This window comes from Xenopus laevis, chromosome 2S (assembly GCF_017654675.1).
Source record: "Xenopus laevis strain J_2021 chromosome 2S, Xenopus_laevis_v10.1, whole genome shotgun sequence".
In the NCBI taxonomy this organism is placed as follows: Eukaryota; Metazoa; Chordata; class Amphibia; order Anura; family Pipidae; genus Xenopus; species Xenopus laevis.
In genome coordinates, this window is record NC_054374.1 from 167355098 (window position 1) to 167380062 (window position 24965).

Below are 24965 nucleotides of genomic sequence, written 5' to 3' on the forward strand. Positions count from 1 at the left end.
AACAGAACAGGAATATGTGGGCAGGTCACTGTTAGTGTCTGGGGCAAGGACTGGGCACAGAGTGACAGCCAGCGGAGTGCTGCATTCAGAGCCCTTACACTGAGCACATGGGCTGGGGCAGATATACTGTATATAGAACATGCAATGCTTTATTTACTAGGGCAGCGGGGAATGTGACAGTACAGGGAAATTACGGGAAGGTCTCGTAGACTCCATTTTATCCAAATAATACAAATTTTTAAAACGTATTTCCTTTTCCTCTATAATAATAAAACAGCACCTTGTACTTGATCTCAAATAAAATATAATTAATCCTTATTGGAGGCAAAACCAGCCTGTTGGGTTTATTTAATATTTATATTATTTTCTAGTAGACAATGTATGAAGATCCAAATTATGGAAAGATCCCATATGTGGAAACCCCCAGGTCCCAAGCATTATGGATAACAGTTTCCATATTTGTACTGGGGCCATTAGCTGATGGCCACAAGTTTCATGACAGTAAGATTTTAATATGGAGGCCCAATTGTGCACTGCTGTTCATAACCCTCTACTTATAAGTCTTTACCCACTTGCAAAGGCAAAGCAAAGTAATGGGGTCCCTATAATAACCCTGCATATGGCACCACCGGGCATAACCTGACATAGAGGGCCATGCTAAATTCCTAGAATAATAAGTGCTCATCAGGGAATCTAAATACTGGGAGGAACAGAAGTGGATGTGAGGGAGGAGGGCATATAATACCCCAGCAAAGGGCAAATTGGATAGAGACGGTGCTTTTCAGTTGAATGTGTTATATGGTGCCTTATATTGATCTGTACTTCAAGCTGGGGCCCAGTGTCAGACGGTCGCCATTATATAACTCCGGGGGTATTCCCAATCCAGGGGTATTCCCAATAGGACAGGTGTCTGGAGGGAAGCAGAGCCTCACTCCCCCACTAACAACTAAATGCCAAGATCCTGGTGGAATTGGAGATGGAAAACGTACCTTGTCGAGCTCGGCCTGATTTCCAAAGAGCTGGTGATACTGCCGGTACTTTCCCTCCCGATATTTAGCCAAGATGAACTTTTTCCTCTCCTGCGTGCTGCTCGTCACATCAATGGCTTCACTGGGGGGCACATTGGCCGCCCAGAACCTGTTGCTTATCGCATTTCCCACTTTCTGGAAGAGCTGTTGGGATTGATGAGAAGGAAGCGGTGAAAAATGCGTCAGAAACGTAATTAAAGGGGAAGGGAGGATTGAACTAACTGTTTTAATAACTAATGGGTGACAAAGGCAGCTAATGACAGTTAATTAGTAGGGATGCACCAAATCCTTCTGTCCAGCCGAACCGAATCCAAATTTCCATATGCAAATTAGGGGCGGAAGGGAAATTGTGTGACTTTTTGTAAAAAAACAAGGAAGTAAAAAAATGTTTTCCCCTTCCCACCCCTAATTTGCATATGCAAATTAGGATTCGGTTCGGTATTCGGCCGAATCTTTCACGAAGGATTCGGGGGTTCGGCCGAATCCAAAATAACGGATTCGGTGCATCCCTATTAATTAGTAATAACATCAGTTCCATATTCAGAATTAGAGAAATTGTGCATATAGCAGCTTTACTAGACTGTAAGCTTTGATGGCAAACCCCTCCCCCACTGATCTGTATATGTATTCATTCTGCACGTGCTGCTGTACATTTACCCACCTGCCCCTGTACAGCGCTGCAGAATATGTTGGTGCTTTATAAAGACTCGTTACTGTAATAACAATGGGAGCCAAACTGATGACATTAACGAGGAATGGGAAAGTGGAGAGGGACTGGAAATGGGGCCAACGCCTTGTCCAGGTTGTTCAGATGGGGGGGAAAAAAAAAAAAAATCCCCAAATCCAACTCGAAGTTGAGCTGATGTAGAAACTTGGCAGAGCGTGGGCTTTATGTAACAAAGAACATTCCAATCCAGGAACGTTTCAGGCAAATCTTTAACTCTAAATCACCCGGACTTGGCTTAAGCCAATCTCCTCTCCCCTGAGCCCCTTTACACCCCGGGGAAGTCACTTTCAGGATAGGAAGCCGGTTGGGCCACATAAAGGGATTCAGGTAGAACTAGTTCTCTTACACCTCTGTACAGTGAATAAAAGAATATTCTCTCAAGTGGGCTGGGCCTGGCTCCACTATCTCTGCCCTGATTGGTGGATTAGTACTTCCCTGCTAATTCCCCACCCAACCAGCTCTGGTTTTTATACATTTATTTAAAATTTAAAAAAAAAAACATTTCTGTACCTCTATCAGCTCCGGTGTCCAAACTTTATGGTCCATTTTGAGACTCCGCACTTTGCTGATGTTTGGCCCGAGGCTTCGGTGCTCCCCTAGGAATAAGCAGAACAAGAAACTCATAGAGAAAACCAGGTATGGGATCCATTATCCAGAAAGCTCAGAATTACAGGCCGACTCCATTATAATCAAATAATTCAAATTTTTAAAAATGATTTCCTTTTTTCTGTGTAATAATAAAACAGTCACTTGTACTTGATCCCAACTAAGATATTATTAATCCTTATTGGAAGCAAAAGCAAAATTGGATTTATTTCATATTTAAATAATTTTTCGTAGACAATGTATGGAAATCCAAATTATGGAAAGACCCCTTATCCAGAAAACCTCAGGTCCCGACCATTTTGGATAAAAGGTCCCGCACCTGTACAGTGTTCCAAGTCAGGACAATAAATCTCATCATTCGCTGACATTATATGTGAGTGTCAAACCCAGCTCCTTAGAAGACAAGGCCCTAAAGACCAATCCCAGGTCATGGGACCTAAAGCTGAAAACTAAAGTGTTCTATCCAAAAAATAAAGGTTTCTTATTGTTGCCGGAAATCAGGGCTGAATAAGTGAAGGTAATACAATGCGACTCCTGAGCTTTTGTACCGGGGAGCAGTTATTAGGGAATGTCTCACCCGCGCATCGCTTGCACATCACTACACACAGGTTGATGGAGGCCCAGTCTGGATTGGACCCATTACAGTCGGAGCAGCGCCGGTTCCCTTCTACCGACCAGATCTTCTGGGCGACTTCAAGGTTGGAAAGTGCTTCTCCGATAGACTGCAACATGGCTTCCACCCAATCAGCCTTCTCCGACTCACTGTCTGACGAGAAACTGAAGGAAGGGGATGGGACAGAAACTATATATATTATATATATCTTGAGCAATAATATAAGTAACAAGGGCCCCAACCATTATAAGGAAAATAGAAATAGATTTGCTTGGCCAATGAATAAATACCTACACTTTGATTGGGCAGCATACACACCCCCAACACCTACCCTAAAACTCATGGCCAGGTACCTACACACTATAATACAACATTATAAATAAAAGCATCAGAACAGTGGTCATTGCTTCCAACTATAAATTGGTTTAATTACCCAAAAGTGGGGGGTATGCCTGCCTGACCATGGGAAAGAGAGCAACCCAGAAGAAGTACAGGGAATGAGTGCTCTGTACCTTGAAGAGCACTTGGGTAAGACTGGATTTACTTACCCAGGAGAAGGTTCTTGCCTGACCATGGGAAAGAGAGCAGCCCAGGAGCAGGAATTGCGGGGAGCACTTGGGTAAGACTGGACTTAACCAGGAGGAAACTCCTGTCTGACCATAGGAAAGAGAGCAGCCCAGGAGCAGGAAGTTCTGGAAATCAGAGCTTAGTATCTCTGTGAGCACTTGGGTAAGATTGGATACACTTAAAGGAACAGTAATGTCAATAAATAAAAGTGTTTTAAAGTAATGAAAGTATAATGCAGTGTTGCCCTGCACTGGTAAAACTGCTGTGTTTGCTTAAGAAACACTACTATTGTTTATATAAATAAGCTGCTTTGTAGCAGGGGCAGAAATTCAAAAAAGAAAAGGCTTAGGCTACACAGCAGATAGCAAATAAGCTCTGTCTGTCCGTTATCTGTTATCCATTAGTTAACCTGTGCCATATAGCCGTTTTTCAATTTCCGCCATTGCTCCACAGCAGCTTGTTAATATGAACTATAGTAGTGTCTCTGAAGCAAACAGATCAGTTTTACCAGTGCAGGGCAACACTACATGATATTTTCATTACTTTAAAGCACTTTCATTTTTTGGTGTTACTGTTCCTTTAACCAGGAGGAGACTCCTGTCTGACCATAGGAAAGAGAGTAGCCCAGGAGCAGGAAGTACAGAGAATCAGAGCTGTGTACCTCAATAAACACTTGGGTATTATTTGGATTTACTTAACTAAGAGGAGGTTCCTGCCAGACAATAGGAAAGAGAGCAGCTCTGGAAGTACAAGGAATCGGATTTCTGTACCTTGGGAAACACTTGGGTAATATTGGATTTACAGGTAGGAACCTCAGGGGGAAGGATCTTGACCATAGGAAAGAGAACAGCCCAGGAGCAGAAAGTTCAGGGAATCAGAGATCAGTATCTCAGTGAGCACTTGGGTAAGATTGGATGTATTTAACCAGGAGGAGGTCAATGCCTGACCATAGGAAAGAGAGCAGCCCAGAAGAAGAAAGTAAAGGAAATCTGTAAGTGGGCAAGTACCTGGAAAATAATGGATTCCTTTGGGCATGGTGGGGAATGTTCTCAAAGTTACTCTGTATTTTATACCGTGTTGGTCCACTCAAGTTCAAGCTACTCAAGTTCAATTGTGGAACCTGAGGCTCAGGGAAATTATGTGATAAACTGGGTGACAAGTATAAAATTCAAGGTGCCCCATCCGTGAGAGTCAAGTGAATTGTCTGAGTGTTGCTTTGTGCTTGGGACAAGTGGGATCATCAGTTAAACCCGGGGGTCTCACTCTCACCTGAAAGTCTTGTAAGGAGTTGTCAGGTCAAAGCTCCTCCTATCACAATCCTTCACACTGCCGAGGTTCATATCAATGAACTTTAATCCGACCCCGGACGCACGATCCTAAGGAGGGGAAAGAAGAGTTGCTGAGTATGTCATTCCTGAACGAATTTCCCAAATCATCTCCCTTTCCTCACTCATTCCTGACTTTTCTACAAGTAAAATGTGTTGGTCAATGGGAGCCTGATACAAGCTGAGCAACATTAATGATGGAGTCACCCACCTCGGCGCTCTTGTACAGGAACACCTTATCCATCACCACCTCCACATACACCTTGTTCCTAAATCCTCTCAGTTCCAGGAGGCCACTCTTGTCGGCACCCACAGAGCTCGCGGCCACTGGCTGGTAAGTAGATAATCGGTTCCGCTTCTCCTGCACCACCTGCTTGAAGGCTTTCACCCAGTCATTTCGATCCGCTGGCACCAGAGGGACATAATGTTATAGTTGCACAAAGCAACACAATATACAGGCCGTTGTGCAGCACTTTTACTTACCGACTCCCTGCCCCTCCCCCATAAGTTGTCATTCGTTTTCTGGTTCCACCCACTGCTTGAGTCACAGACTCTCTGCCCCTTATTCTGTAAGCTGCCATTAGGGTGCTGTAGTCCCACCCACTTCTTCAGTCAAAGACTCCCTGTCCCTCCCCCTGTAAGCTATCATCAGCGTCCTGCTTCCACCCACAACTTAAAGAGATACTGACACCAGAAAATAACCTTTTTTTTTTATATCTATCATAATATTGTCTTTGAATACTATTTATAATTTTGTCATAAAAGTATTTGCCTGATGCTTTTACATTACCTTTCTTACCCCCATGTTCCTGTATGAGGGGGCTGCCATATTTGTGCAGCAGGAGTCTGTTAGCATTAGAAACTCTTACTGACGGGTTAAGAAGGGACAGTCAGGTTGGCATAACAGTCAGGTTTAGGAACTTCAAGTAACAATTACTTACAAATGCACAACTATCAGTGAAAAATGATCAACATGACCTATAGGTAACTTTTAATGTACATTCATATTTTAAAAAGAAAATTTTTAGCGTCAGTATCACTTTAAGTCACAGACTTCCTGCTCCTCCCCCTGTAAGCTGCCATAAGGGTGTTCTGGTCCCACCCACTTCTTAAGTCAAAGACTCCCTGCCTCTCCCCCCTGTAAGCTATCATCAGTGCACTGGTTACACCCACAACTTAAGTCACAGACTCCCTGCTCCTCCCCCTGTAAGCTGCCATAAGAGTATTGTAGTCCCACCCACAACTCAAGTCACAGACTCCCTGCTCCTCCCCTCTGTAAACTGCATCAGACTCCATGTTCGTAACCCTGTAAGCTTTCATCAGTGTCAGTGGCGTAACTACCGGGGGAGCAATCGCACCAGGGCCCGCTTCCCATTGAGCCCCCCAGGGCCCAACCGGAGACTGCATGGCACTAAGTAAACCGCACATCTAGAGGGGTGGGTGGGAGCAGTAAGTTACGTTACAGATCAGTGTACTGGTTCCACCCACATCTCAAGTCACAGACTCCCTGCTCCTCCCCCAGTAAGCTGCCATAAGAGTGTTTTAGTCCCACCCACTGATTCAGTCACAGACTTCTCTTACCATCACTCTCAGCCCGGAAGACAAAGTCCCGGTTAGAGGTTCTGACTTCAAATTTCTGATCCCCGCAGGGAGTGACTTCAGATATGAAATTGGTTTTGATGAAGCCATTAGAATACATGTCCTGCAACAAAAACAGCAAGTGCCCTGCTTACAAACAAATCAATGGAATAAATATAATGATATATATAATAATAGATATAATGAAACAGCGCCCACCACTGGTCATAGTGAATGTAAATGAACATTGACTCAGCGCTCGGCATTTACAAGACCAAGTTTAGCAGTTGACACTTTGCTTTTGTAGCTTCACATGAACAACGTCATTGATTAAACAAGGAAATTAGATTTTGACTTAGATTTCGAAAGTCACAGACAAAGCGACTGCGCCCAGTCCTGGGTACAAAGGAAAGTTGGTGTGTCCTTGGGTGGGCTCTGTATGGAAGGGGGCACCCACCTTTTCACTTTCATAGTATCGGAGATAATCCAGGTCCAGCTTCACCCATCGCTTCTGGAAAATGTACGACCTTCCATAGAGAAGAAACAAAATTACCTTTTTACATTTGAACAAAATGCAGTGGTTTTTAAGGGCAAATATTGACTCTCACACGCGCCAAAAAAGTGACTCCTGGAAACAACGAGAACTTTATGAGAACCGAGTTGTGTCCAATAATCTGATTCTTTCAGCTTTAACTTTAGATTTAGCAAGTGAATTAAATGTTACCTGATCAAATCACTCTCAGTGTCTCCTACAATGGGGGGATTGTCTCTCTCTCTATTGGGGTTCCTGGAGGTTCTAGAGCCAATGGCGTAACCTTGCAGGCCTGGGACCACCAGCAAAAATGATTCTGTGGACCCTATGGGTAAGTCAAAATTGCAGGTGACCAGAAATCACCTCCACTTGTGATGCTGGAAGTGCAATTACGTGTGTGTCCAGACCTGGACTGGCAATCTGTGGGTTCTGGCAAATGCCAGAGGGGCTGCTGTAAGATTGACAGTCACTATTTAGTGCTGAGGAGCTGATTGGGCCTCTCTGTTTGGAATGTCAGGGTCTATATTGTCTCCCAGGCCAGACCTGTGTGTGTCGCAGGTCACCAACAACCCTTCAGGCCCCCTGTATAAAGGAAGCTGAACAGGGTCAGACTGGGGGTCCCGGGACCAACCGGAACTGCTGTCCAGGGCCCACTCCCGGCCCCCCTGCCCCCTACTGTGATGCGCTGGCTCAGCTTGAATTCATGAGGGAGCCAATCGTGTGCAACGGTGTCACTCGGTGTGCATGCGCAGGCGGCGTTACGCAGCACCGGAATTTTTTTTTTCAAATCCCAATATCTGGAGAGGGGGTCTGGTCCGGCGGGGGCCCATGACGGTCGGGTCCCACCGGGTTTTTTCCCGGATGTCCGGCTGGACCAGTCCAACACTGAAGTGACACGGGCCCCACTGCGGTTATGGGGTCTGCTTCCTCTATAACTAATAAGAAAACCCCCCTCCTCCCCAGCGCTCTCTTACCAGTGAGGAAGGGGCGGGACATGGGCGGAGTCAGGCGGATAGGAGTGCGCCAGGCCCCTCTAAATGTTTTTTTTTGCAGGGGGCCCCACTCTAGTTACACCACTACCTATGCCCCTAATCCTCTTGGCCAACCTATTGTCATGTGCTTTCCAAAGCCCCTTCTGTACTGATGATTTATCTCCCCTCTCCTGATGTCCACCCAGATCTCTTAACTCATGCCTCAGCCTTTAGTTATCCCTTTCATGAATAAATGAATATTTCTTATTTCCCCCATCCAACACCCATAACATCCCAGAAGCACCTATCACATCGGAGCCCTAGTAACTGAGCCTGGAGTGCTGGGGCATTTTTATAACCCAAGGGGAAAACATTTTTACTTCCTTGTTTTGTGATAAAAAATCACATGATTTCCCTTCCTGTCCCTAATTTGCATATGTATTTTAGGATTCGTATTTGGTTTGACCGGGCAGAAAGATTCGTCCGAATCCAAATCCTGCTGAAAAAGGGCCAAATCCCGAACCAAATCCTGGATTCAGTGCATCCCTACTTTAATGACCTCTAGAGGTTTATTTTAGTGCACAGAGCCAAGAGCCGACTATTGGGCTATTTAGGGCCAGTTATAGAGAATTCTGAGTCGTGGTGTTGGCCGGTAACACTCTCTCTATAAACCTCCCAGTAGATCCTGGTGGAGAAGTGGGAGAAGAGAAGCAGCTGCAGAGCCAAGATAACAGCCAAGAGAAAGGAGAAGATTCCCAACTCATCCAGAACCATTAATGGCAGTACAGAACCCAATCCAGAACTCTTTTAGGGACCTTTTCTTGTAGAGTTTAGGCAATATTCAATAATGTTTCACATAAACAAAAGAGCTGCGACTGTACCCGGGGGCCCAGGGATATAAAGGACCAATTAAAAAGAATAAATTCACTTTTTTCCCAAGTGAGAACCCCACAACAAACCCAGTCCCCCCCTTAAAGGGGTGGTTCATGTTTAAGTTAACTTTGGTATGTTCTACAGTGGCCCATTCTATGTAACTTTTCAATTGGTCTTCATTATTAATTTTTTATAGTTTTTCAATTATTTCCCTTTTTCTACTGACTCTTTCCAGCTTTCAAATGGGGGTCACTGACCCCATCTAAAAAAACAAATGCCCTGTAAGGCTACAAATGTATTGTTATTGCTACTTTTTATTCCTCATCTTTCTATTCAGGCCTCTCCTATTCATATTCCAGTCTCTTATTCAAATCAGTGCATGGTTGCTAGGGGAATTTGGACCCTAGCAACCAGATGGCTGAAATTGCAAACTGGAGAGCTGCAGAATAAAAAGCTAAATAACTCAAAAACCACAAATAATAAAAAATGAAAACCAATTCCAAATTGTCTCAAAATATCCTTCCCTACATCATACTAACAGTTGACGCCAAGATTAACATAGTATAGCCCATAGGATGAGAAGACACTGGACATGGTGTAAAGCCAAACAACAGCAACTATGTGGGGTGGTTTAGGGAGAAGGAGTGTAGGAATAAGAGATGCAGGAATATGAAGTGTCTACTGCTGTTGTGCTACTACAACTCTCACAACAATTAACACCCAACAGCACAATGTGGGCTGCTTTCGGGAGATTCAAAAGGAGAAGAAATAACTAGGGATGCACTGAATCCAGGATTCGGTTCGGGATTCGGGCTTTTTCAGCAGGATTCGGCCGAATCCTAATTTGCATATGCAAATTAGAGGTGGGGAGGGAAATCGAATGACTTTTTGTCACAAATCATGGAAGTAAAAAATGTTTTCCCCTTCCCGACCCTAATTTGTTTATGCAAATTAGGATTCAGATTCAGTTCGGTATTCGGCTGAATCTTTTGCGAAGGATTCGGGGGTTCGGCCGAATCCAAAATAGTGGATTCGGTGCATCCCTAGAAATAACAGAATGTTTAGTGGGGTTGTGTGACCTTATTGGGAACCTTCAGCTTTGGGGCCCTCCTGCAACCCCAGGCTCAGCCCCCCTATAGCTACATTCCTGCACACGTTTACTTTGCCTTGAGTTACAAACACAACAGATGAGATGAACTTGGAACTTGCGTGAGATAAAAGGAAATATAGAGAATAAACTTTCAGTTATAAGAATGATGGTTTTTGGAAGCTGATGGTGATAATGGGATTTCCAGAGAAGTGAAATACATCTGTTTCTTCTCACCATCAGCAGGACTGTGGGGTGGGACCCGTCTGGGATCCCAAATGGGATGAAAAATCTCTAATAGAAACCAAATGAGAAAGGGAGGCGCAGCCCAGGCCCTGCAGGGCGAGTCGTATCCAGGGGCTTCGAGGGTTCAACGATTTGGGTGGATTTACCCTCTTGTCCTGGAATTGCCCCAATACAAATGCTCCACCTGTCTGACCCCCAACAGATCCTGGTCAAATCATCCATTGCCCTCTAATCCTTTCACTAATCTATTGCCCCCAAGGAACATGATTAGATCTGTTTTCATTATTATTGTGATTCTATCATTTGCTTTTATTTGCATAAATGTCATGCACCCCCCCCCCCCCGAATTATGTTGATTTCCATATTCAAGTTGGGATTTGGATTCAGTTCTGGATTCTGACATATTTGAAAAAAAGGAACTCTGAGTACCCCCTACTATAAATGATAAGGATATTAGAAGTCCCTGAGGGGTTGTTCTGTGACCATATAAAGGCACAAGGCTGCAGGCTGAGTTATACAGGGAACTCTGAGTATCAATCATGTATTATAAGGGATAATGTACCCCCTACTGTAAATGATAAGGATATTAGAAGTCACTGAGGGGTTGTTCTGTGACCATATAAAGACACAAGGCTGCAGGCTGAGTTATACAGGGAACTCTGAGTATCACTCATGTATTATAAGGGATAATGTACCCCCTACTGTAAATGATAAGGATATTAGAAGTCACTGAGGGGTTGTTCTGTGACCATATAAAGGCACAAGGCTGCAGGCTGAGTTATACAGGGAACTCTGAGTATCACTCATGTATTATAAGGATAATGTACCCCCTACTGTAAATGATAAGGATATTAGAAGTCACTGAGGGGTTGTTCTGTGACCATATAAAGGCACAAGGCTACAGGCTGAGTTATACAGGGAACTCTGAGTATCACTCATGTATTATAAGGGATAATGTACCCCCTACTGTAAATGATAAGGATATTAGAAGTCACTGAGGGGTTGTTCTGTGACCATATAAAGGCACAAGGCTGCAGGCTGAGTTATACAGGGAACTCTGAGTATCACTCATGTATTATAAGAGATAATGTACCCCCTACTGTAAATGATAAGGATATTAGAAGTCACTGAGGGGTTGTTCTGTGACCATATAAAAACACAAGGCTGCAGGCTGAGTTATACAGGGAACTCTGAGTATCACTCATGTATTATAAGGGATAATGTACCCCCTACTGTAAATGATAAGGATATTAGAAGTCACTGAGGGGTTGTTCTGTGACCATATAAAGGCACAAGGCTGCAGACTGAGTTATACAGGGAACTCTGAGTATCACTCATGTATTATAAGGGATAATGTACCCCCTACTGTAAATGATAAGGATATTAGAAGTCACTGAGGGGTTGTTCTGTGACCATATAAAGGCACAAGGCTGCAGGCTGAGTTATACAGGGAACTCTGAGTATCACTCATGTATTATAAGGGATAATGTACCCCCTACTGTAAATGATAAGGATATTAGAAGTCACTGAGGGGTTGTTCTGTGACCATATAAAGGCACAAGGCTGCAGGCTGAGTTATACAGGGAACTCTGAGTATCACTCATGTATTAAAAGGGATAATGTACCCCCTACTGTAAATGATAAGGATATTACTATGGCACACAGTAACACTCATTACAACAGCGTCGCTTAGAAGGAAACACTTTCTCACTTACCCTTGCGGCGGGTTCTTGTCCAACCACCCAGTTTTGATAATCACCGAGTGCTGAGTGGAGTTGGTATCGTCCATACTGCCGCTGTAGCTGTGGGTGCTGGAGACCCCCGAGGAAAGGGAACTGCTGGACTGGCAAGCGCTGATGTCACTGTCACTCCGAATACTGAAGAAAAGAGGGAGACATGGAGTTGGTCTGTAAGAACATGTGGAACCCCATACACTGTGTCTGACTGATCAATTATAAACAAACCCTGGGGCAGCTCGGGGGCCTGTGGATATTGGGGACCCTAGAGGGTCACTAACTGAAAAGCAGCTTCAAAAACTGTTTATGTAAAATACCTTATTCCTATAGTTTAGGGGGGTCCAAAATGATTTAGCTGTTGCCACAGGAATTTTTAGTCCCATCAATGGACAAGGAACATATTAGTGTTGCGCAACCTGCTGTAGGGTGCAGGGAGTTGTATCGGACGGCTTATAGGTTCTACTGAAGAGAATTAACGCATGCCACTAGTAAAGATGGCCCCTATAGGGTCTGCTGATGCCCCGACAATGAAAAGGGAACCTATGGGAAATACTCAATGCCGGGGGAACACACAATGCCACATACAGGGTAACATAAGGGAGGAATAAAGATAAGGAGCCCAGGTATTTGGGAGACACGGGCCCAACCAGGCCTAATTCTGCACCAAACTGGTACAGCCGCACTCTAGTAGAAATAGTTGAACTACAGTTCCCAGCATCCCCTGACTGCTCTTGGGAAATACTGAAAAAGCTCTTGCTGGATCAACAGACACCACACAATCCCATTCTATCCATAACCAGCTCCAGACAGAACAGCCTTAGTTATTATAAGGGATTCGCCAGCATCTCCCATAGGCATGTGCCTCAATCCCAGAATCCCAACCTGTGCTCCGGCCTCCTTACCAAAACTCTATCCATATGGCGCCTCTCCCATAGACTCTTCTCTCTCTGAACAATAAATGTCACATACCCACCCGAAACCTGTCCGGCCAGTTACTCGCTGGCATCCGGCAGCATCATTAACCCTTTGGCACCTGCAACTGTCTGCACTTCAGTTTAGGGACAATTTAAAGGGATACCAAGTGTCACCAGCACAGAGAGATCCCATCAAACTATGGCAGCATAGGTATTCCCTGTACTAAGCACAATTCAGCAGGAACAGCCCCTAAGTTTGCTCATAGTCTGTACAGAGAGATCCCATAAAACTATGGCAGCATAGGTATTCCCTGTACTAAGCACAATTCAGCAGGAACAGTCCCTAAGTTTGCTCATAGTCTGTACAGAGAGATCCCATAAAACTAGGGCAGCATAGGTATTCCCCTGTACTAAGCACAATTCAGCAGGAACAGTCCCTAAGTTTGCTCATAGTCTGTACAGAGAGATCCCATAAAACTATGGCACATAGGTATTCCCTGTACTAAGCACAATTCAGCAGGAACAGTCCCTAAGTTTGCTCATAGTCTGTACAGAGAGATCCCATAAAACTATGGCAGCATAGGTATTCCCTGTACTAAGCACAATTCAGCAGGAACAGTCCCTAAGTTTGCTCATAGTCTGTACAGAGAGATCCCATCAAACTATGGCAGCATAGGTATTCCCTGTACTAAGCACAATTCAGCAGGAACAGTCCCCTAAGTTTGTTCATAGTCTGTACAGAGAGATCCCATAAAACTATGGCAGCATAGGTATTCCCTGTACTAAGCACAATTCAGCAGGAACAGTCCCTAAGTTTGCTCATAGTCTGTACAGAGAGATCCCATCAAACTATGGCAGTATAGGTATTCCCCTGTACTAAGCACAATTCAGCAGGAACAGTCCCCTAAGTTTACTCATAGTCTGTACAGAGAGATCCCATAAAACTATGGCAGCATAGGTATTCCCTGTACTAAGCACAATTCAGCAGGAACGGCCCCTTGGCAAACACAAGAAATAACATCTCTTGTCAGACTGGGCTATTTGTGAATAACAGACACATTGTGTTCAGGTACAAAAGAATCCCTTTAGGTTCTAAACCTGCTCAGTCCCACTGGGCCATATCAGGTGTAATGAAATGATCACATGGGAGTCGGATTGGGTTTTGACCAGCTCCACCTTTAAAGGGGAAGTCTGGAATGTAGACTTGATTACAGAATTTCAATCTAAATCAAGGAGGGACAGCCTGCCAAGTAAAGAGATGCCTATCAGGGAAGGGTTAAACCTACACTTTCATCCTTGACACAATTAATATAGATTCTTCATTAGGATTTCTTCTATTTGACGCTTTTGTAGCAAAAAAGCTGCATCCCTTTATTCCTTTAGGGCCCAAACCTTCTGATATGGGGGTGCCAGGTGTATATTTGTTTGACATTCTGTGACATTCCCAAATATTCTAAAACTTCAGAAAGGAAGAACTACATCTTGCTGACACTGCATAACCCCCCCACCACCACTGCAGCCAACGGCAGCCTTCGGTTGTCAGGGAATGCTGGGAGATGTAGTCCGGCAGCCGCTGGAAATAAACAAGTTACAGAACTCAAGTCTACAAGGGAACATTTTAAATACCTGAGGGCTTTTTTTTAAAAATCTTTAGAATTTTCTCTGAATACTCATTTCCTTGTTCCCCTTTAGCCCAGGAATGCCCCCCCCCCCCGCCTGGCATGTGATCTGTGCCCTGGAGCTCACACAGGGAAGTGCGTGAAGAGGAGGGGTGGAGCTATGAGGGGGTGGAGCTACTGTGTACCTGTGGCCCCTCAGGTGCCGGGCCCTTCTGTACAGTCAGAAGAGGAGGAAATACAGGGAACTAATGACATTATGTCAGAGACAAGGTAATATTTATTTGTAGCAGTGATGGGGAGAGGGGGATGGAATGACCACAGGGTACAAGTCGGGGTCCTGGGTTCCTCTCCCCTGGGTATAGGGGCCCTGTCCTTACTGTCTGCCTAAGTGCTAGTGGTGCGCCAGGTTTTTCATCCAGCGTTCAGCGGAGTTGGGGTGCAAGCGCTCTATAGATGATCCCTAGAATCGTGTCCCCTTCCTTTAAACAACCCACAAAGAACTGGCCTATTGAGTCATGTCAACTGATTTTTTTATTGAAAAAATATATTTTATTATATATATAGGGAATTGTTTTTCAAGAAACAATTCTGTACAACAATAAAGCTTATGGAGGAAGGGGTGAGTGGATGGGGGAGTTGGGATAGTGGAGTTGATTTGCCTGAAGCTTTATTTCCAAATAAAACCAATGGGAGGAGGATGGGGAGAAGGAGAGGGTATTTAGTCTTCCTCAAGGCTGCGGCGGATGTTGTAATTGTGCAGCAGAAAACTGAGAACGGTGCGCACACACAGTACTAGGGGTGTAATTGGACTTGAGTCCCGAATCTCCAGGTTATCAGGCCCAAAAGGCACCAGAGATTCTTCTAAACCGTCTTCTTGAAGGCTAAGGGAACCATTTATCCCCGACCAAAAGGCACAGACAGGGAGGACAAGGGTCTTCAGATCCTCTTCACTGCAAGACTAGGGGAACCCCTTTATCCATTGTCCTCCAACCCGAAAGCATGAAGAGATCTGGAACCAATGGCTAGCGCTGCCACCTGTCCAGTTTTGACCCAGACAGCACGGTAATTTGAAGGGCTGCCTGGGTCAAAACTTTCCCATGATTGACATGGTGACCGGCCATTTGGCGATCAGTGTCAGAGCCACGCCCCCTGATATCACGGTCATGTCACGGCCCCACCCCTGCCCGGTCTCCACCCTACAAACGGACCTCCGGAGAGGTCCCAACTCAGTGTGTGCCGATAACAGGACCAGGCTCAAGGGGAGAAGGAGCCCAAAGGCCACACATCTCCTCCAGAGATCAGGGCTTCCCCAGAGGTTTTGCACCAGATCCAAGTAAGTGCCCAAAAAGTGAACAAATAGGTAAAATCCATAAATATGTACAGTCCTGACCTATTGGCTAGAATTAAAAAAATGTAGCCTCTAGCCAAAAGGCCCAGGGCATAAGAGCAAGTGAAAAAGTCATGAGCGACCCATGCTACAAGGACAACACGTGTAGTAAGTTAAGGTTTGCAAGGCCTGGGGCACTAGTGACTTGAGCTTCATGATTTATCTGGCCTTTGGCTACAAGATCAAGTGCCTCACCAGTAAAGGGCTGATCACTGAACATCCCTAAGGGTGGCCACACACGGGCAGATCAAAGCTGCCGATATTGGTCCTTTAGACAATTCTGCAGCTTCTCTGCCCGTGTGTGGGGGCTCCCGACGGGTTCTCCCGATCCTTATCAGGCCAAAAAAACGGACACATATCGTTTGGTCAAGTTTGATCTTTTCTGCAATCCAGGACCTGATTGGTTAGTTGATGCGTCATTTACAGCCGAACGTTCGGATTCACCCAACATCGCCCAGCAGTTAGTGGGCATATAGGGTTAAGATCTAATAGTGTATGGCCACCTTTAGCTAGGATGTCCTCCCCCACTGATAAAGGATAAGTAAAGCTTTTAAACAAGTGAATGTAAAATTGATGAGGGGACTATTCTAAGCACTTTTGCAATGTACATTCATTATTTATTGTGTTTTAATTCCAAGATATTAAGGGATACATATACTGTTGATTGAATGAATTTTGTTACAACAGCGCCACCTGCTGGTCAGTTTCCCACCAGTCTGACCACTAAGTAGTCAAGGAAGTTGTCAGTTGACAAAGTGCTTAGAATAGCCCCTCATTTATTTTAAAGGTTTACTGATCCTGTAAGAACAGATACTACACTTGATCTTAGTCAATATACAACACCCTCTGGTGGCAGGATTTATACAACAGGCTACAGACAACATATTAACTGAAGGTCCACAGGGGGCTGGAAAAACGCATCCACCCCACTAAATAGGCAGTTTGGTTTCCTGAATATGCCCCCTGGGAATGTTGGTCTCTATATAACAACAAGGCACCGACAGGGCAAGATTAAAGGGGAAGTCTGGCACCCTAAGGACAGGGAGCGCATAAAAGCCAAAAAGATTGAATTGTAATGTCAAGGGAAGTGCAGGTTCATACATCTTTGTGTCGGGTTCTCATTTTTCATCTACAGACAACAGTACCCCCAGCCCCACTGCCTTTTATTGCACTATTTTGGCTCAGCATCTCACCCAATTATAGACAGAACACATTTGCTGCAACAACTGTGGGTAATTTCTGTGCAATTGCGGCAAGAAAGTCGCCTTCCTGCCATTTACCCACAACTCCGAGCAACTGTCTCACTTGCTGATATCCCATGCGGCCTGTGCCATAAGGAATCATAAAGACAACAACATGAGCAACCTAAACAGGTGCAAAGCAAACTACAAACGACTTTCACCTGCAACTTGCATGTGGCTCCCAACTGTCATGCATTAAAGGGCAACTCCACCCAAAAACAATTTCTGCATATTATGAAGGGGCAAGTTTGCATCTGCCTCCTGCATACAAACAGCACATGTAATTTCATGGATCTAAAGTTCTCTCTGTGTGTCTAGAACTGTGTTTGCATTTAGCCTTGTGAATATAAACACTACCCCCCCTATGGCACAGCACCATGGGAAATTGTCATGAATAACTGGAAAAAAAAAAGCAAATGAATCTTGGTGCAGACTGAATCCTTACCTATTGCCCATGGGTGGGTGGATCCTTACCTATTGCCCATGGGTGGGTGGATCCTTACCTATTGCCCATGGGTGGGTGGAGCCTTACCTATTGCCCGTGGGTGGGTCCTCTCCCTGTATTGGTCAGTGGGATTCCCTTGGCTGAATTCAGTGATTCCCACACAGAAAGGGACAACGACCCCTGATACTCCACCTGCTCCTGAATGCAAATTCCCTGAGGGATCGGGATAAAGTCTCCAGTTCCTCATTGAGCTCTGACTCCAGTCTGTTCCCAGAGGAAGGAACATGTTGTGATCCTTCTCCCTGAACCCTAGCAGTTACCAAAGGCCAAAGGTGACTGGCACCAATTATGAACTTGGAGGGCTCAGTGCCAACCCCCAGGCCGAGCAGCTTCTTTATATAGAGCGGAGCAAAATATTCATCTTGGGGCCAGCTTTAGGTTTAAGATAGAAGGTATTTTCCAGGGGACCCTTAGCAGAAAACTGTACATTGCACTATATACATTGTTGGAGCGCAACTCCCAGCGTCTGCTCATATGTACGAATGACACTGCTGCTGCGCTTATAGACCCATTTATAAATGCATTCGATTGCAAGCTCCATTGCTGCAGTGGCGGATGTGAATATAGACAAGGCTGCAATGCGCTGCTGAATATGTCGCCGATACATCAATAAACAATGTTTGTTTCCTACAATGTTGGTTTATTTAGCTTTTTGTGAATTTCCCCCCCACCTCCCCGGGGGATACAATGGTACTGTCCTGCCGTAGTCTGCCTTTATCTGCCTACTGGGACATTCAGCTCATTTACACCCCATATCCCTCATTTCTGCTTTATTTTATCAAAAACTGCTTCCAAGTGGTGCAAAGGTCTCATTTCTAAAGGGGTTAATACAATAAACTGCACATTGAGGATATTTCCCTATTAGATGTCGGCCCACGGAGGCTCCTTCCTCTATTGGTGCCTTTGTGCCTCATTTCCCCATTGGGCTCAGTTTGCGGCTAAAGTTTCTATATAAATAGAACAATCGGAATAAGCACAAAAGCCAATCAGGTTCCTCTTCCCCGACCATCACAATTAGCAACTCTATCAGCTTCCTCTTCTCCAGCCGACCCAGTCCAGCCAGACCCCTGAGAACTCACATGCAGGGTCAGAGGCCAGACTAACAAATATCATTTATATATTGGCACCTTATACAGGGACGCAATCAGAAATCACTGGCTCCATACTACTAAAGTTGTAGGTCTCTTTGTTTACAGGGGAGGAGCATAGAGTCAGTGACTCAAACAGTGGGTGGGACTAGAACACTCAGATGGAAACATACAGAGGGAGGGACAGCCTGTTACTCAAGGTTAGAGGCCAGAAAAATGAAATATAATGTATATATTGACACAGTGCAATAGGGCCACTATCAAAAATCACTGGGCTCCATACTGCTAAGTTAGTAGGTCCCTTCCCCCCACGGAGCCCCAGTAATTGGGCCCCGATCTGCTCAGGCCACATTTAGTCACCTGTCACATGTTCATAGTAAGTATTTCTACCCCAGTGATTAAACAACACCAGAGACTCAGGGATAGGTGGAACCAAGTTTACAGGGGGAGGAGCATACAGTCGTGACTCCATCAGTGGGTGGGACTAGAACACTCTGATGGAAACTTACAGAGAGAGGGACAGTTTGTGACTCAAGCAGTGGGTGGGACTAGACCACTCGGATGGCAGCTTATAGAGGGAGGGACAGTCTGTGACTCAAGCAGTGGGTGGGACTAGAAAACTCTGATGGAAACTTACAGAGTCTGTGACTCAAGCAGTGGGTGGGGCTAGAACACTCTGATGGCAACATACAGAGGGAGGGACAGTTTGTGACTCAAGCAGTGGGTGGGACTAGAACACTCTGATGGAAACTTACAGAGGCAGGGACAGTCTGTGACTCAAGCAGTGGGTGGGACTAGAAAAATTTGATGGAAACTTACAGAGTATGTGACTCTAGCAGTGGGTGGGGCTAGAACACTTTGATGAAAACTTACAGAGTCTGTGACTCAAGCAGTGGGTGGGGCTAGAACACTCTGATGGCAACATACAGAGGGAGGGACAGTTTGTGACTCAAGCAGTGGGTGGGACTAGAACACTCTGATCGAAACTTACAGAGTCTGTGACTCAAGAAGTGGGTGGGACTAGAAACTTACAGAGGGAGGGACAGTCTGTGACTCAAGCAGTAGAAGGGATCAGAAAGCCACAATGGCAGCTTACAATAAACCTTTCTTTTGCATTTGTTATCATTAATAACCAGCTGAACCAAAGAAATCTCTCCCTGCATAGTGACTATGAATACACCACATACATTACATGCCTAGGACAGGAGCAACCAGAGGCACATGTGTGTGCTTGCACACGGGATACCAAAAGATACTTACATGGATGGAGTATCCTCGTAATCCGACGCATCATCAATCTGCTCATCATCACTCACCAAGTTGCTGGACTTTAAACTATAGAACCCGGTGAGGATAACGCCATCAATCTACATAGGAGACATAAGGGTATGTCAATAATTGCCCTTCATACACACCTTCTACTAATCTCCCATCTACTATACAGAGGGAGGGTAAAACCTATGAGCACATACATGACAGTATGGCAGCTCCTACCCATATGTATAAATACAAATACAGAGAAGAAATTCTCTGGGCTCACAATAAGTACTAAAAAGCTTTCACATACAATATTGACAATGGGTAAGTGATTAGAGAAGTATCTCACCTCCCCAGTCATTTCATACAGCGTCCCTAAATCCCTCTCGGCAGGCTCTGGTTTCAGATGAGTGGGAATCACTGAGGAAAATACAGAAATGAAAGTAAATGCACTGCTCACTGTCCCCAAATCTATTATACCAAGACTAAACTGACATGGCAGCTCCTTTATTGAAAATACATATGCTGAATGGTGAAGTCTACTTATAGATATAAGTAATGGGTGGAGGGATAGCAGAATTAAGCTTCACCCCCAAGAAGCTCATCTCTCAAACTGGGTTACTCTATGCTAAAGTTCTCCTATCTCAGCCTCCTATTCTCATATTCCAGTTCATATTATTATTATTATTTCTATTATTATTAAGGCCATGTCTCCCTGGTTCACTACATTCATTACAGTTATAGAATAAAGTATTAATAAGGGCAAAGATTGACTTACCTTCTCTAGGTGGTGGTCTCAGTACCTGTGTGACCTCTCTGTGTGGTAGCACAAAGTCTCTTGGTGGTGGTACAATCTCTCTTGGTGCTGGCGTGATCTCTGTTGGTTGTGGTACAACCTCTCTGGATATTGGTATGACTTCTCTGGTTGGTGGAATTACATCTCTGCATGATAGTTCAACATCTCTGGTTGGTAGTACAACCTCCCTAGGTGGCAATATGACCTCTCTGGGTGCTGATGGGTTATCTTTTGGCAGTACCTCTTTGACCGGTGGTATGACCTCTCTGGGTGGAATTATGACCTCTCTGGGTGGAATTATGACCTCTCTGGGTGGAATTATGACCTCTGTGGGTGGTTGTGGGACCTCTGTGGGTGGTTGTGGGACCTCTGTGGGTGGTTGTGGGACCTCTGTGGGTGGTTGTGGAACCTCTGTGGGTGGTTGTGGAACCTCTCTGGGTGGTTGTGGAACCTCTCTTGGTGCAACTTGTTTTGGAGGAAGATCTCTAGGTGGAACTTTGGGAAAGGGTTTAGGGGCAATAATAGGAAAGACGTCTGGAATTTCTTCAATAGCTTTTCCTTTAGCTTCGGAAGGAGGACTGTGAGGGAGAAAAATGTAGAACCTGGTAAACCTCAGCATTGTGCATTGCTTGAACCTGATATATTTGAATCTACACCATGCTAGAGAAAGAATAATTGACACCAACTCAAGAAGGAAAGGTGTATTTTTAACAATGAAAAAGATCAAAGTAAACAATGTGTCCAAAAAATATTAACAAGCTAGAAATATATACATAATAGCTGACTGACTGTATGAGTGGATATCCTGGGGAAACTGTTCAAAGTGATGCAGACTCCATGGGATCAAGTGTATTCCACCTGGAATTGAGATTGAAGTTCAGATGAGGCCCAAGTACAGAGGAGACTCAGGCAAATATTAAAATCATGTGCAGAGGAGACCAACAATAAGAGGAAAACCATGTATAGGTAAAAGCCACGAGTAGGTGATTCAAGCTGTAAAGAAAACCCAAGTATATAGGAGACCCAAGTGTTGAGAAGACCAGGCAATGAGAAAAACACATGCAGAGGAGACCAAAAGGCAGACTTTGGTATTCCCTGTACTTGGATCTCCTCTATATATATATGTACTCATTTGTCTGTTGGTCTCCTCTGCATGTGTTTTAATTCATTGCCTAGGTCTTCTCTACACTTGGGTATCCTTTACACTAGGGTCTTCAATTCCTTCAAGGTTCCTTTGTCTTTTCATATGCGTTGCATATGGTTTTGTCCTGCTTATTGGTCTGGTCTTCAATTAGGTGTGATTTTGATAGGTCTCCTCAAAACATTGGTCTCTTCCTCTAAACATGGTCCTCCTCTGCATGCTGGTCTCCTCTATATCTGTTTTTATCTTGGGCCTCCTCTATATTTGGGTCTTCTCTGTACTTGGGCCTCCTCTATATAAGATAGAAGTGGCCCAAGAACAGTATCTCTGTTCTTTTGCTATTATCACCACTGCTGGTTCTGACTATTAACACAATGTATAAGAACGTGAAACGTGCAAGGCAATGTGGGAATTCCACTATGGGCTGGAGAAGGGCTGTTTCATGAATCAGAAACAGCAGAGACACTTTAAAGACAGTGAGAATGAGGATGAATCGTGATTACAATGATATTTTCTTGTATAAGGCCACAAGAATCAAGATGAGAATGTTAGAGGACAGTGTTCCCGTGAAGAGCATGATGCAGCAGAACACCTTGATGTTTTATGTTTGGGGCCCCAGGCTATAGTCACACCTTATGTCCTTAGGGCCCCGCACCTCATACCAAGTCTTGGCACTGACCATATGAAAAACCACCTGTAATTTCCCTTTACAAAAACTCATCGCTGGAGCTCAGGGATTTCCCCATCTTATTTTATCCGTGTATTATTTACCCTCCGCAACCTCAGGCTCCTCCCTCTGGGATCCTGTTTAACCCTAACATTACTCATTAGCTCTTAAGTCCTGTTACACCTGCTGCTATGCACCTCAGCGACCTGACAGACACACAGACATGAGATAGACAGATAACCCACGGCAACCAATTAGCAGATAGCATTTATTAATCTGCTCTCTTAATGCACCCACTGCCTGACCAAAGGAGAGAGAACAGCCCATGAAAGTAAATCAAAGCCATGTACCTGGGTAAGTACTGGGAAGTCTGGGAACTCAAGAGCGGGAAGTGCAGAAATCAAAGCTTATATACCTGGGTAAGTGTTGGGGGACACTCGATTCACTACCCATGGCAGCCATTCCTGCTTGACCATTGGAAAGAGAGCAGCCCAGGAACAGGAAACACAAGGATTCAGAGCTCTGCACCTGGGTATGTACTCCGATGTGATGTTTCTGTGTCTAATAGAGAAGAAACCCTTGGCCTAGTTGAATCCCTGGGACTGTTGTTGCTTCTTCCTGCCTGATGCTGCTGACTTGCTACAGAATTGCAGGGGTCGGTTATCCTGAGGACACAGGGGCCGTGTGCAGAGAACAGAGACCCATTGTGCCGACTCCTGCCCCATTCAGAACCCAACCAGCCTGACTGTCCCTTAATTCATCTGTGGAAAAGCTCAGCAGAACCCCAGCCCTGTGCAACATAAATACCTATGGCAGCCCCTCAATGCAGTACCATTCATAGTCCCTGTTACTTGGCAACACTAAATGGTCCATAAATTAAATGAAGAAACGTCCTACAATCCTACAGCTCCGACCTATTGTCCTGCATTCTGACAGGCCTGTGCTCACTTCACCCTAACTTGCCTTCAGACTGGGCCTCCTTAGCTCATAACAAGGTTACAGATATATAGAAACATTGGGGTGTCACCCTGCTATAGTACCAGGGGTACCCAGGGTACAAATAAACACTCACCCCAAATCTCCCCCTAACTGACCTTCAGACTGGGGCCCCCTTAGCTCATAACAAGGTTACAGATATATAGAAACATTGGGGTAACAGTCACCCTGCTATAGTTCCAGGGGTACCCAGGGTACAAATAAGCACTCACCCCAAATCTCCCCCTAACTGGCCTTCAGACTGGGCCCCCTTAGCTCATAACAAGGTTACAGATATATAGAAACATTGGGGTGTCACCCTGCTATAGTTCCAGGGGTACCCAGGGTACAAATAAACACTCACCCCAAATCTCCCCCTAACTGGCCTTCAGACTGGGCCCCCTTAGCTCATAACAAGGTTACAGATATATAGAAACATTGGGGTGTCACCCTGCTATAGTTCCAGGGGTACCCAGGGTACAAATAAGCACTCACCCCAAATCTCCCCCTAACTGGCCTTCAGACTGGGCCCCCTTAGCTCATAACAAGGTTACAGATATATAGAAACATTGGGGTAACAGTCACCCTGCTATAGTTCCAGGGGTACCCAGGGTACAAATAAGCACTCACCCCAAATCTCCCCCTAACTGACCTTCAGACTGGGCCCCCTTAGCTCATAACAAGGTTACAGATATATAGAAACATTGGGGTGTCACCCTGCTATAGTTCCAGGGGTACACAGGGCACAAATAAGCACTCACCCCAAATCTCAACAAATGGTCCCATTATTTGGGAATGTTACAGCAGGGCCATATGAGACCACCTAAGGCTGATGGAGCACTGGGTGGGCAGGGTGCAACCATTTCAAGCACCTCACATGGATATGAATGGGAAACATATAACAGCCCAAAAGCTGACACTCAGGTTTCAGGGGAGTCTTTGCACGCAGTGAGTCGCCTAATCCCAGGTGTGTTGGTGAGGGGCCAATTATAAAACAATGGCGACACTGAAATGATCCCCTATACCTGTAGCCTTGCAGTGGCCTCTGGGCCGGTACATGCGCAGTGGAGAGAAACCGGCAGCTTTTTGGTTAAAGTTCAGCTTTTCACTCTACTGCGAATACGATCCCAGCGCAGATGCAACAAGAGGATCACTCCCTGCGAAGTTTTCTAGCAGTTTTCTGCTAATACCCCAGAGATTTAACTTTTCCTTCTCCTTCAAGCAAACTTGGTTATCTCTGTATGACACAGGGAGCTGAAGGTAAGTGGCAATATGTGAAGAATAGAAATATCCACCATAACCTGCCGGTTACAGTGAGTAAGTGACCGAAGCCCGGCCGCACTGTTACAGGAAGGAAGCCCTCTAACCACACACATCTGACTGCAGCCGGCCCCACTCACACAGAACTCTCAGCAACTGCTCCAACAGTCTCTAACAGAGAACTCCATGCCCAGTGTCACCCCTGGGCCCCCCAGTAGCTAGACAG

General features: G+C 45.1%; 1 protein-coding gene across 8 annotated transcripts in view; it reads right to left on the bottom strand.

Annotated features, from left to right (window-relative positions):
- The window catches only part of arfgap1l.S (arf-GAP with Rho-GAP domain, ANK repeat and PH domain-containing protein 1-like S homeolog), a 92572-nt gene that overhangs the window by 32529 nt on the left and 35078 nt on the right, over nucleotides 1-24965 (bottom strand). For 7 of the 8 annotated variants that reach the window (XM_018250451.2, XM_041584662.1, XM_041584659.1 and 4 more), the window contains exons 3-13: nucleotides 20679-21274; nucleotides 20250-20320; nucleotides 19904-20010; nucleotides 11869-12030; nucleotides 6902-6971; nucleotides 6448-6568; nucleotides 5078-5271; nucleotides 4811-4917; nucleotides 2939-3138; nucleotides 2266-2351; nucleotides 990-1172 (exon numbers count right to left, since the gene is read on the bottom strand). In XM_018250451.2, the coding sequence (XP_018105940.1) occupies nucleotides 990-1172; nucleotides 2266-2351; nucleotides 2939-3138; nucleotides 4811-4917; nucleotides 5078-5271; nucleotides 6448-6568; nucleotides 6902-6971; nucleotides 11869-12030; nucleotides 19904-20010; nucleotides 20250-20320; nucleotides 20679-21274 (1897 nt within the window). Of the gene's footprint in view, nucleotides 1-989; nucleotides 1173-2265; nucleotides 2352-2938; nucleotides 3139-4810; nucleotides 4918-5077; nucleotides 5272-6447; nucleotides 6569-6901; nucleotides 6972-11868; nucleotides 12031-19903; nucleotides 20011-20249; nucleotides 20321-20678; nucleotides 21275-22919; nucleotides 23105-24965 lie in introns of those variants that run through there. The other variant, XM_041584665.1, reaches the window with a different exon arrangement.